Source organism: Garra rufa, chromosome 5 (assembly GCF_049309525.1).
Source record: "Garra rufa chromosome 5, GarRuf1.0, whole genome shotgun sequence".
NCBI classification, from domain to species: Eukaryota; Metazoa; Chordata; class Actinopteri; order Cypriniformes; family Cyprinidae; genus Garra; species Garra rufa.
This window is the reverse complement of record NC_133365.1, coordinates 19,344,267-19,357,823: the sequence shown is the minus strand read 5'-3', so window position 1 is coordinate 19,357,823 and position 13,557 is coordinate 19,344,267. Positions and strand designations below refer to the sequence as shown.

The following is a 13,557-nucleotide window of genomic DNA, read 5'->3' as shown; positions in this document are numbered from 1 at the left end:
GGCTTGGTGAGCAGAAGAGACTTTAAATTGGATAACAGTTTTAGTCCTTATGTGGCTTGTAACTTGTTACAAAACCCTTTTGGGATACAGTATCCCTCCAAGTTTTAATGAGCTAAATGTTAAAACGACTTGTCTTACATGGAGTTTGGTGGGTTTTTTGTGATAGTGACTTGCCGACTGTGCATTATCCCTGACTTAATTGTCTCTGGTGGATTTTAATGCACAGGTTTTCAGTACACAAACAGTAACTTTGCACAAAGCTATTTTCTTGAGAATTACATTTTTCTTCCGAGCCGAGTGAGGGCGCACATTAATTGTCAGCAATCTCCACACCACAGCACTAGAAGAAGTGTCGTCTACCATAAACACTAATGGAGTGAGGCTTGTTTTTATATTAAAAGGTTAGCGTTTTCGTATATTTCTATAACGTTATTTAAACACAAATCAGGCATGCAATGTGTTCTGTACATTACGGGTTTTTGGCTCTTGCTGTCCTGCGCTCTCTGCTGTCAGGAGGTAGAGTGCACTTTTGTGCAACTCCTTTGAGCTGTATAACTTTAAATGTATATATTTTAACATATTATATATATTATAGTTATATTATAGTTTTTCTGTTAAAAGGGTAGAAGGATGTCAGCAATATGCTCTGGCCAAGCTCAACCATTAAAACTGTAATATTGCTTTTTTTAACAATGGCAAAATTAACATGATGGCAAAAACTCCAACGGGATGAATATAAGTCCTTTCTATCTCGAAATAACTATTTTTCTAATTTTAAGTTTTAACTATTATTCTAATTCCCAACTAATATTTTTTATTCTAATATTGTCTTTAAACAAATTTGAATATGTCCCAGTTAAAATATGTGACCCAGGACCAGAAAACCAGTCATAAGGGTACATTTTTTTAAAATGAGATTTAAAGCTTTCCGTATGGTTTCTTATGATAGGACGATATTTGAGCGAGATACGACTATTTAAAAAAAAATCTGGAATTTTGAGGGTGCAAAAAAAAAATCTAAATCAAAATACTGAGAAAATCGCCTTTGAAGTTGTCTAAATGAAGTTCTTGGCAATGCATATTACTAATAAAAAAAAGTTTTGAAATATTTACAGTAGGAAATTTACAAAATATCTTCATGGAACTTTACTTAATATCCGAATGATTTTAGATTTTTGGCTATTGCTACATATATACCTGTCACATATGTTAATATGTGCAATATTATTATTTATTTTGCATGATACTTTTTATTTTTTTTTTACACATCCACCTTATGTGTTAGATTTGGCTTATTTATAACCATATCCATTTATATCATTATAGAATCATATTTGAATCATTATAGATATATTACTAACAACGGGAACATATTGACATTCATAAGGAATCATTTTCTTACCCTCATGTCATTCCAAACCCATATGACTTTTTTCTTCTATATCTCCAGGTCTTTATCACCATATTGCTGCGAATAAACTTTGTATAATCACATGGCTTGTATTATGTATCAAAGTGAGTGAAATTTTTGTCGGAAGACATTTTCCATCAAAGCGAGTTAAATCTGCATTGAAGCAGATCAAATCTTTGTTATTAAATTGTATGTTAAATTTACTACCCTTTGTTGAAAATGACTTTAATGTTATGTTACTATTATTGCTTATAAAGCAGTATTAAGAACACAATGTTTTATAATTGAGGATTTTTTTCTATGTTTTATGTTTTTATGTTTATTAGTGTCAGTTTAGGTAAAGAAGGATCGCACATTTACCTTTGTATGTTTGTTTCTTTCTTTCTTTCTTTCTTTCTTTCTTTCCTAGACAGAAAGGAGGAGAATGTGCTAAACATAGCTGGGAAAAGTAATCGACAGACAAGAAAAACAAATACTAAGAATGGGAAAAATAGGTGAGTACACACTAAACACATGTAGAGATGCCTCTACTTTCACTAGTGCTGGGCGGTTTGTCCAAAAATTTGTATCAGATTTTATTTATTTATCTGTTTTATTTTAAATTTTTTGGATTCTGGGATTCTGGTTTTATCCTTTTCTTTTCCTTTCTGTTTACAGTTGGTCTATTTGCCCAGATAAAGGCAGAATATGTAAGATTTTTTGATGAAAATATCCAATTCCACTAGAACAGGATATTTTGCTGACTTGTGTACTTACATTATCCAAAATGTTTTGAGGAATGTTTAAAGGGGTCATCCGATGCCCATTTTCCAAAGTTAATATGATGCTTTAGGGTCAAAATGAAAAGTTTGTAATATACTTTGATTAAAAATTCTCTATGGTAGTGTAAAAAAACCACTCATTTTACCTGGTAAAAAATGCCTCTGTTCTTAGCAAGCGATATCAGTACCTGCCTGGCCCTTTAAATTTTATGAACCTCTGCTCACCCCGCCCTTCAGTTCTGTGGGGCGTGTCATTACAATGCACATGGGGTGTTGCCTAGCCCTAGACCAGTGTTGCCAGACGTACGATAATTATCGTATTTGTACCATAATTTTGACCTCTGTACGATGTACGATCAATAATACCACAATGTACGATAATTTCAGAATTTTGTGACACCATGGTCGTTGTAATTATAGAGCTTATATTCTCAAAGATCTAGCTGTGTGGATCCTATGTCTACCTTCATGATTGTGAGGAGACGTGAACGTGGCGTTACGCATGTCTTTCATCCAATCTTACGTCTTCTCAACCAATCATCATAGAGAATGGCTCTCTCTCACGAGCACAAGTTAACGTTCCTGTCGCAACTAGGTCAGTTGTCTCAAAACTGAGGTTGTTAGTTTAACATAAAGTATAGACAATGAGTGCTGAAAAGGATAAATAGCTGTAACATCTAGATTAATAGCTGTATTTTGAACGTTTAGGGTAAGATAATTAGTTTAGCATTGCAACAAGGTATAGAAAATGAGTGTTGAAAAGGAGAAATAGCTGTAAAACCTAGATAAATATCTTTATTTTGAACGTTTGACTCAAATACGATAATTTTCTCCCAGATACGATAATTTTGAGCTTCTGGTACGATACTTGGACATTTCCAATCTGGCAACACTGCCCTAGACAACAGTTGGGGGTATAGTTGTATAGTTTGGCGAAAAATGGCACTTGGGGGCTTTGAAGACGCTGTACAACCCCATCCATTTAAAATTTAATTTAAAAACCGGAACCGAAACAAGATGACACCCGCAAAGAAGTTCGGCAATTAGGGCTTATGCTGGACATGTCTGATAGAGTACTGAGAGAGATACGAACGCGATGTGTTTACTGTGGTACAGAGACGAACGCGGACACTATGCTGGGACATTTAATGTCTTCGATCGCATTCGTTGTTTGTAATATAAAACATTTCTAATATAAAGTCTCATCTTTCAAAATCCTTGAAAATTCTTATCAAAATTCTTTGTGAAAATTCCTCCACCTGCTCTGCAAAAATGTCCGCAGCGTCCAATCTTTTATTCCCCGCATTTTTTTTATTAAATAATATTTTGACTTTATTCTTGTAATATTTTGACATTATCGTGATATTTCGTCTTTATTCTCATAATATTTCGACTATATTATCGACATATTAATCTCGTAATCTTAGAATTTTTTTTTTTTTTTTTTACGTGCCATTAAAACGCCATCGTAAAAAACGCTGTGGTATATTTAAGTCATTTTGTTTTGTGCTGATGTTTTACTTTGACAGTCTGTAAAACTGTTGATAACTGGAAAATGCATCTTTGATGGCAAAATAAAGTTTCTGCTGTGATATTTCTGTTGTTCCTTATTTTTGGCTTAGTTGGTAGCATACATAACTTCAACCAGACTTTAATATTAAATTAATAGTTCTGTGTTTCTCTTTTTCATGAATTTATTAATGGTGAAGTCAGAATCCATGCTTTTATTTCACATTGTTTTAGTCCTATTCTACAGTAAAAGCTTACGTTACTTCAAAGTAACTTCACACACACATATATATATATATATATATTTATATATGGAAAATGATAATCATTTGCTTTCTTGATTGTATTAAATGCCAACTTTTTAAAGTGCAAATTAATATAGCCCATGCAACATTTTAGTTAATTTTCCTCTGTGAATAAAGTAAAAATCAGCAAGTAAAATATCTTAATTTATTTAAAAGCTGAACCAGCAATACTAAGGAATGTTGTACTTGATCCCAAATCAAACTTTATTATGCCAAATCAAATGCATAAGTATATTCTGTACAACTCAAATCAAATCAAGCCATTTAAAACGCACTCAAATGTAAAACCGAAGTAGGGTAAATGACAAAAAGACGAGAGTTGTTGGCTTGATTAGCCTATATGATGCATATTCTAACAATAAACTGTATTTCTTATGTAATTAATAAATGTCTGTGCACAATAAATATGTATATATATATTAGCTCGAAACTGATATTAAATTACGTTACAGAAAGCTGTATTTTTTTATCAGGAGCACTAATATTTGAGTGCAACTTTAAGACGAAACTCATAAACAGGAAACTCATGAATATTCATGTTGGCTCCGCCCATTGTCACAGAAAATCTCAGACACCGAATATTTCAGAACAGCGGCCTCTGTCAGTGTTACGCCACAACGACAGGCATCTGAGAACGGCTCGATATGAGAAGAGGCAAATTATTTTACTTAATTAAAAGAAAACTACTGGGTGGATCTTTGTCATTCTAGGGTGGTTGTGTACACACACTCCCAACACACATTTCAGTTCAAACTGCTTGTAAAAGTGCATGTGGCACCAGATGACCCCTTTAAGTCCAGAGATTTTTAACAATTTTAACTTTTTTAACATGTCCTTGCATGGCCTGCCAATGATGTCATACACCCTTGTTTTTCTGGGTTTTTCCCAAACACACTTTAATATATGATGCATTTAGTTAGACAGGTGATGAAGTCTTTAAAACATTAGCTCATCCATGGACATGATTTCTGTCCGAGTCCTGTCGGATTGAATCGGCTTTGGGGATGAAGACAACAACTCTCATGATTCCATGTGTAATTCAAACCGGTTTACTGTTTTCACTAGTATATCGCCCAGCACTAACTTACACTAGACTATTAACCAGTGGTAAATTCATTATAAAATGTGTTTTCAGATTGTATGTAAAGATCCTCAGTACACAAATTGTGTCTTCTTTCTCGTGTGCTAATAATCCCAAAGGTACTGTTGGACAGATTCATTCTTCAGTCCCAGAACAAGGAGAGCCTCCTTTGAAAAAGCACAGAGCTCAAAGGTAATCTTTAATAAATGGAATATTAAAGCAGACAGACTGAAATGAATCAGTGCAGTGTTTGTATTTCATGTGACATTCAAAATTTCCCACCTCTTTTGAACAGACCAAATGACCTGGGGGAAGATTCAGCAAATGGAGATAAGATGCAGCAGCCACCAACCAAAAACTCAGCAAACATTTCAGACCATGAAGGTATTTGGTGACTGTGCGGCACTCTGTGTTTGTTTCTTTAGCCTCAGGCAATCTACACATCCACTGTGTAAATGTCTGTGTTTACTCTAGAATTAGCATTCTACACTGCTGTCAAACTCTAGATCTGCAAACTTCAACATATTTATACTCTTGTATTGTGTTAAAAAGTTGAAATTGCTTTTATTTCCCCTCTAAACGATGCAGATGATGATAACGGCAATGCACAGCTTGAAGAAAACAGTGTGGATGAGAACAGAGCAGCAGAGGTGCAGTATCCCAGCATCAGTAACATATTTTTAATAGTAGCATATCTTTACCTCAGGACTATTATGCCCCTTTTTAGAACATGTAATATAAGTCTCAGGTGTCCAGCTTAAAATACCCCAAAGATCATTTGTTATGTCATTTTGAAAATGCCTATTTTAAGTGGAAGCAGAAACACACTGTTTTCATTTTCCAGAATAGGGCTGTGCCTTTACAGCTGGTACCTCAGATACGTACCTCAAACATCAGTTTGGGTTTTATTTATCATGCTATCGCGGTGAAATCATGCATTTCATAGCAATATAAGTTTAAACCTCTAATATACAGTTTTCTGAACGCACAGAAAGCAGCTGTCACAGGGCATGTGAGAACTAAACTAATCGCATGTTTATATTAGAGCAGCAGTGTAATATACACTGCCTATACTGCAAATTGGCCAAAATCACTCACTGCTCTGGACTGAAGAACTTCTATAGCTCTAATAAGAGGATATTTCTTACTTGAATGCTGCTTTTAAATGCTCTAGCGTTAAGATGAACATGGCGGATTGTGTGTCTCTCTGCTAATACAGCAGTGTCTGTCAACAGTCGTGGGTGGGGACTGTAAAATGTAATGCCACCTTTTACGATAATGTGATCGGCTTGTTCTGAGACACTTCTTATGATTTATGGGGATTTAAAAAAAAGGAGCTAAGGATTTTTATCATTAAAGAGTGGTTGTGGTTATCATTACACACTGCCAACACACATTTATGTTCAAACAACATGTTCAGTGAGGAAAAAAATGATTTGATCCCCTGATGAAAGAACTGATCATAGATCAAAGTACTGGTCTATAATTTTAATGGTAGATTTATTTGAACAGTGAGAGACAGAATGACAACAAAAAATCCAGAAAAACACATTTCAAAAAAAGTTATAAATTGATTTGCATTTTAATGAATGAAATAAGTATTTGGTCCCCTATCAGTCAGCAAGATTTCTGGCTCCCAGGTGTCTTTTATACAGGTCACGAGCTGAGATTAGGAGCACTCTCTTAAAGGGAATGCTCCTAATCTCACGTTGTTACCTGTACAAAAGACACCTGCCCAAAAAAGCAGTCAATCAATCAGATTCCAAACTCTCCACCATGGCCAAGACAAAAGAGCTGTTCAAGGATGTCAGGGACAAGATTGTAGACCTACACAAGGCTGGAATGGGCTACAAGACCATCACCAGGCAGCTTGGTGAGAAGGTGACAACAGTCGGTGCAATACTCAAATGAAAGAAAAACAAAAGAACTGCCATTCTTCCTCGATCTGGAATGCAAGATCTCACCTCGTGGAGTTTCAATGATCATGAGAAAGGTAAGGAATCAGCCCAGAACTACACGGGAGGATCTTGTCAATGATCTCAAGGCAGCTGGGACCATAGTCACCAAGAAAACAATTGGTAACACACTACAACTTGAAGGACTGAAATCCTGCAGCGCCCGCAAGACCCCCCTGCTCAAGAAAGCACATGCACAGGCCCGTCTGAAGTTTTCTAATGAACATCTGAATGATTCAGAGGAGAACTGTGACGTGTTGTGGTCAGATGAGACCAAAGTTACGCTCTTTGGCATCGACTCAACTCGCTGTGTTTGGAGGAGGAATGTTGCCTATGAACTCAAGAACACCATCCCCACCATCAAACATGGAGGGGGAAACATTATGCTTTGGGGGTGTTTTTCTGCTAAGGGGAAAGGACAACTGCACTGCATCAAAGGGATGATGGACAGGGCTATGTACCATCAGGGCCAGGGCATTAAAGCCAGCCATAGCATTGAAAATGGGTCGTAGATGGGTATGACCCAAAACACGCAGTCAAGGCAACAAAGGAGTGGCTCAAGAAGAAGCACATTAAAGGTTGTATCAGCGATTTCTAGCCTGAAACATAAAGTGTAAAATTCAGCTGATCTTTCATCACGATCCGCTCGCTGCCTGCCCCATAAATTGTCTGTGAAAAAAACGCGTCTCTCTGGTCAGCCTAGGGTCCGAGATATGCCAAAAAAAACAATCGGCACTACCAACCATTCCACAGCAAAAACAAACATTGTTCCAACCAATCAGCGTCAGGAGTTTGGTGTTGTGGACTTTCGCTCCGCCTCCCTCACATCCCTGCACCAGTAGGAAAGTCCACAACACGAACCCCCTGACGCTGATTGGTTGGAACACGGTTTGTTTGGCATATCTCGGACCCTAGGCTGACCAGAGAGACGCGGTTTTTTCACAGACAATTTATGGGGCAGGCAGCGAGCGGATCGTGAATAAAGGTCAGCTGAATTTGACACTTTATGTTTTAGGCTAGAAATCGCTGATACAACCTTTAAGGTCCTGGAGTGGCCTACCTAGTCTCCACACCTTAATCCCACAGAAAATAGAAAAAAAAAATAGAGGGCTGCATTGGGATTGGGACCCGCCGGGTCCCGCGGGACCCAACGCAAATCTCGCGGGAGCGGGCGGTTTGAACTTTGCTGCGGGTGGGAATGGGCGGCTAAAAAAAGCACTGTGGGATCGGGATGCTCAGTTCGCTTTGCGTTAGTGAGGAAAAAAAGTCTTGCACTTACTTCGTTTTCAGGATACGGAGGTATTCCAATAAGGTAAAGTGCAACTCCATTCATTGGACAGCTTAACTTGTTCTGCAGGGGGATTTCGAGAGGGGGTTTCGGGAAAACCTGTCCAGTTTTCTTCCGTCCACTCGCCTTTTTCCCGTTGTTTGGGCTGCCCCGCAGTGCCCTCCCTCTTCCCTCGCCCGATGCAAATCCGTTCTGTACTTCTAACGGCCTGTCTACGGCACAACGCGCTGGATTAGTCTGTGTGTTGTAATGAGTGGCGCGGCGCTCCCTCCTCTGGCTGCATACGGCGATTACGTGAAAAAAAGTACTTGAAGTCGGTAGCCTAAGCGTTTTAGATGTCCCCGATAGCCCAGGCTACTATTCCCTACCAGTGTGTCAGAATACATGCAGGCCAGGGAAAGAAACAAACATGATCTCTTTAATAACAGCAATACAAATACGTTTTTTTCCCTGCGGGACGGGAGAAGAGGCAAAATCAATGCATTTCTATTATCGTGCAGGAATAAATTCACAGAGTTTTGCGGGTGCGGGCGGGAGTGGACATACATATTGCGGGAGCAGGCGGGAGTGTAACACACACGTTGTGGGAGCGGGCGGTAATGGTCAGAAATTCGGCGGGCGCGGGCGGGAGCGGGATGAAGAAAACAGTCCCGCGCAGGGCTCTAGAAGGGAGCCTCAAAACCTTAATGACTTGGAGAGGATCTGCAAAGAGGAGTGAGACAAAATCCCTCCTGATATGTGCGCAAACCTGATATCCAACTACAAGAATAGTCTGACCTCTGTGATTGTCAACAAAGGTTTTGTTAATTCATGTTTTTTGAAGGGGTCAAATACATTTTTCACTCATTAAAATGCAAATCATTTTTTTCTGAAATGTTTTTTTGTTGTTATTCTGTCTCTCACTGTTCAAATAAATCTACCATTAAAATATAGACTGATCATTTCTTTGTCAGTGGGCAAACATACAAAATCATCAGGGGATCAATTTTTTTCTCACTGTAAAAGTGAATTTGACATCATAGATGCCCTTCAAATAATAATTTGACACTTCTTTTCAAATCACCCTCAGAAAAGTGAATCTATTTAATGCATCCTTGCCAAATACAAGGATTAATTTGACATGGTAGTGTATGTATTAGCATAAGACTAGTGTTACAGAAGCACTTACCAACCTTGTTTGCATAAAGCTGTGTCCGGTCTTTCAGCTTCTGATGTAACTGTATCTGTAAAACACTGTTTACGTGAAGCTCCACCCATAGGGGTTATATCATAACAAGACATTATCCACTTTGAATGGAGCTCCTCCTCAACTTAATTAGCAATAGCTTATGTGGAATTGAACCTGGAATGCTTGTTTAATAAGAGCTGTGTCTTTCAGGTGCAGGGTGTTGGTACGTCTCTGAAGGTGACCATCCAGCGTAGCAGTGAGAGTCGAGCCTTCAGCACTTCGCCTGAAGAGATGGCAGCAGGTGCAGGCCATGAGGGCGAGAAAGAGAAAAGCAAACACACAGTCAAATTCACCTGCTACATTTGCAACGTCACCTGTCCTGACCAGCAAGTGAGACTTGACTGTTTGTTAATGAGGAGATAAGTCGGTTGATCATGGTGCTTAGTGAATTGTTTGGCATCGGCAGGGCTTCCAGACTCACATGACGAGTTTAGATCATCAGCAGCAAATGATGGAAATCCAGCGTCTGAGCAACACCCATCTGGCCACACTGTTACCTCACACCCAGGAGTCCCTGCAGGGCACAAACAGGTAAATGATGCTCTTCACACTTTAAAGGTGTAGTGTGTACATTTAAAGGGATAGTTCACTAAAAAATGAAAATTCTGTCATTAAATACTTACCCTCATGTCGTTCCAAACCTGTAAGACCTTCATTCAGCTTTGGAACACGAATTAAGATATTTTTGATAAAAGCCAAGAGATTTTTGATCCTGCATAGACAGCAACGCAACTGACACGTTCCAATGCCCAGAAAGGTAGTAAGGACATTGCTAAAATAGTCCATGTAACATCAGTGGTTCAACCATAATGTTATGAAGCTAACAAAAACAAAAATAATGCCTTTACTCAACAGTTTCTTCTCTTCCGTTACTTAATGTTAAAGGAAAATGACAGCACAATGCTGTATATTTACAACACATTTGTTTTTTGCTCTGTAATAGAGAGAGGAGGACGGGTCATCAACGCTGGTGTCCAACCTGCCAGTGTCATTATTCTGGTGACCTCATCGAGCACAGGAGAACTAAGAAACACAAGGTGACATTAACATTAACATTAACAAAAACCACCACTAGAAAAATAAACACATATACTTGAGGAGCAGAGATTGAACCACTAACTGTATGAAAATGCTATGTTTATCTCTTTATTAGATGGCCAAAGTGTCCTCAAGACCTTTCTGTACCCTGTGTGAGCGCCACTTTAGGACTCCTCGCAAGTTTGTTGAACATATGAAGTCTCCTGAACACAAACAGAGGGTTGAGGAGGTTCGTGTGGGTATTTTTTATAGATATTTTAATGGAAAATGTATTAAGTGACATCAGTGTAACGTACAGTTGAGGTCAAAAGTTTACATCCACTTTTCAGAATCTGCAAAATGTTAATTATTTGACCAAAATAATAGGGATCCTACAAATTGCATGTTATTTTTTGTTTACTACTGTCCTGAATAAGATATTTCACATAAAAGATGTTTACATATAGTAGTTAAATTTATAAAAATTACCCTATTCAAAAGTTTACATATGCTTTAATACTGTGTTGTTACCTGAATAATCCACAGCAAGAGTTCAAAAGTCCCTTGTTTGCCTTAACAGTTAAACTGCCTGCTGTTTTCAGGTCCTGAAAATTATTTGGTTTTTCAGCATTTTGCGTATTTGAGCCCTTTCCAACAATGACTGTATGGTTTTGAGATCCATCTTTCCACACTGAGGACAACTGAGGGACTCATATGCAACTGTTACAGAAGCTTCAAGTGCTCACTGATGCTTCAGAATGAAACACAATGCATTAAGAGTGGGGGGTGAAAACTTGTGGAATTTGAAGATCAAGGTAAATTTTACTTATTGTGTCTTCTGGGGAACATGTATCTTCTCTAGCCTCTGAAGTGCCATACTAAATTAAAAAAAAAAAGATGTTCAGGCAAAATAAGAAAAATGTACACCTCTTCATTCTGTTCAAAAGTTTACACCCCCGGCTCTTAATGCATAGTGTTTCCTTCTGAAGCATCAGTGAGTGTTTGAACCTTCTGTAATAGTTGCATATGAGTCTCTCAGTTGTCCTCAGTGTGAAAAGATTAATCTCAAAATTATACAGTGATTTTTGGAAAGGGTTCAAACACACAGTTTAACTGTTCAGGACAAACTATCACTAAACAAAAAACACAGTTGTGGATAATTCAGGTAACAACACAGTATTAAGAATCAAGCATATGTAAACCTTTGAACAGGGTCATTTTTATAAATCCAACTATTAATTTCTCTTGTGGACTATATGTAAATTCTTTTATGTTAAATATCTTATTCAAGTCAGAACTAAATAACAAATACATGCATTTTGTATGATCCCTCTTATTTTGGTAAAATAATTAACATTTTGCAGATTCTGCAAGGCATATGTACACTTTTGACCTCAACTGTATTTCTTTCAACATTGTTGCAGTTAAGAAATGAGGGTGGCCCAGAGGTTATGGAGGAGCTCATAACAGTGGATGCTATTGGCTGCTTTGAAGGAGAGGATGATTATGAGGAGGAAAGAAATGACGAAGAGGTTGCGGCGTTTGAGAAGGTTAGTTACATGACTTCTTGTGCTCTTCTACAGTTGAGTCCTCTTAAGTTTTTACATGAATTTTGTTCACAGCATCCTGCTCATAGGGATATGGCTCTTGAAGAGACAACTGATAATGAGGCATATGATCCAGACGCACAATATGGTGAGTGCTGGCCTTCAACCACTTCTCTAGAGTAGACTGTCAAAGAATAGTTTGTAATTTAACAGATTGTTTTCTCACCCTCAGGCACTAGTTTTGTGGTCCCTGTCGCTGGTTTCCTCTGTAAGCTGTGTCATAAATTCTACCACTTTGAGTCTTCTGCACGGGAAACTCACTGCAGGTCTCTAATGCACTTCCAGAACTTACAGGTGAGAAAAATGATGGAATTTTAAATGTTCTATGTAAAATTTAGTGGTATTGTGACTACAGTTATTTCTTCATGTGTGTACCATTTAAAGGGACAGTTCACCCAAAAATGAAAGTTCTGTTAATAATTACTCACCCTCATGTCGTTCCAAACCTGTAAGACCTTCGCTCGTCTTCGGAACACAAATTAAGATATTTTAGATGAGACCCAGGAATCTCTTTGAGATGTGAGCAAATCTGAAATTATACTATACTACAATTGTATTTGGCTTTCAGAAACACAACTCCCTGAAGATGCAGAAGAAGGCTCCTCAGGATGACTGTGAGAGTGATGCATCATGTAGCAGCCCGATCAGCGACCCTCGAGTCCTGGAGCTCACTGCTTCCTGTGCCAATGACTGCAGCCAAGCAGATCTCAGCAGACCACGCATCAATTTCTCAAGAGAGCGCTTACACTTGAGGAAGCTAACACCTAAGCCTTTTAAAAGACCTCACAAATCCAAGTCTGTACGGTCAAAAAACTCTGTAGTTCCACAGAGGCCTGCCGTGGTCATGAAGCACTTAATATGTCCTCCACACCGTGGCTCAGAGTCAAGCCAAGAGTCACACTGCCAAGAAAGCAATAGGACTGACTCAAGTGCTCAACTACAGCACACAAAATCTGTGTCCAGTGAAAAAGACAAGACTTCCTGTGACCTTGTGCATTGCTCAGAAAATATGAACACAACACCCACATGCAGTTGGCATCATGCATCACAGTTGAACTCAGAGGAGAACACAATCAAGGTTAAAGAGGCAATGGGAAAAGACCAAACACAAAAATAATCATGTTCATATAAGTTTATCAGGAGTTTCCGTGTTAAGGAAAACCTGAAAGAAAATAATACTACTTAAAAAAAGTAAAATAAATGTTTATTTAAATTCATAAATATTGTAATATATCTCATTTCATAATAATAATTGTTGAACAACTGTTTTTACAGCATTTTTACTTATCATAATACATTCTTGTTAATATATACTGCTGTACAAAAGTTTGGGATCAGTAAGATTTTTTTATGTGTTTTAAAGAAGTCTCTTATGCTCATCAAAGTTCCATTTAT

The 13,557-nt window shown here is 38.0% G+C and overlaps 1 protein-coding gene across 2 annotated transcripts; it reads left to right on the top strand.

Annotated features, from left to right (window-relative positions):
• Positions 1-327: 327 nt before the first annotated feature.
• ciz1b (cdkn1a interacting zinc finger protein 1b) lies at positions 328-13,375 on the top strand. 2 transcript variants are annotated; one of them, XM_073841170.1, is made up of 13 exons: positions 328-401; positions 1,825-1,905; positions 5,187-5,259; positions 5,363-5,451; positions 5,656-5,717; positions 9,689-9,868; positions 9,945-10,069; positions 10,482-10,575; positions 10,692-10,805; positions 11,980-12,105; positions 12,178-12,250; positions 12,335-12,456; positions 12,731-13,375. In XM_073841170.1, exons 2-13 carry the CDS (start codon positions 1,893-1,895, stop codon positions 13,277-13,279), a joined length of 1,620 nt encoding a protein of 539 aa, XP_073697271.1. In that variant the 5' UTR covers positions 328-401; positions 1,825-1,892; the 3' UTR covers positions 13,280-13,375. The 2 variants fall into 2 exon arrangements, with proteins under 2 accessions (XP_073697271.1, XP_073697270.1); XM_073841169.1 differs by having other exon boundaries at positions 11,980-12,250.
• The last annotated feature ends 182 nt before the right edge of the window (positions 13,376-13,557 follow it).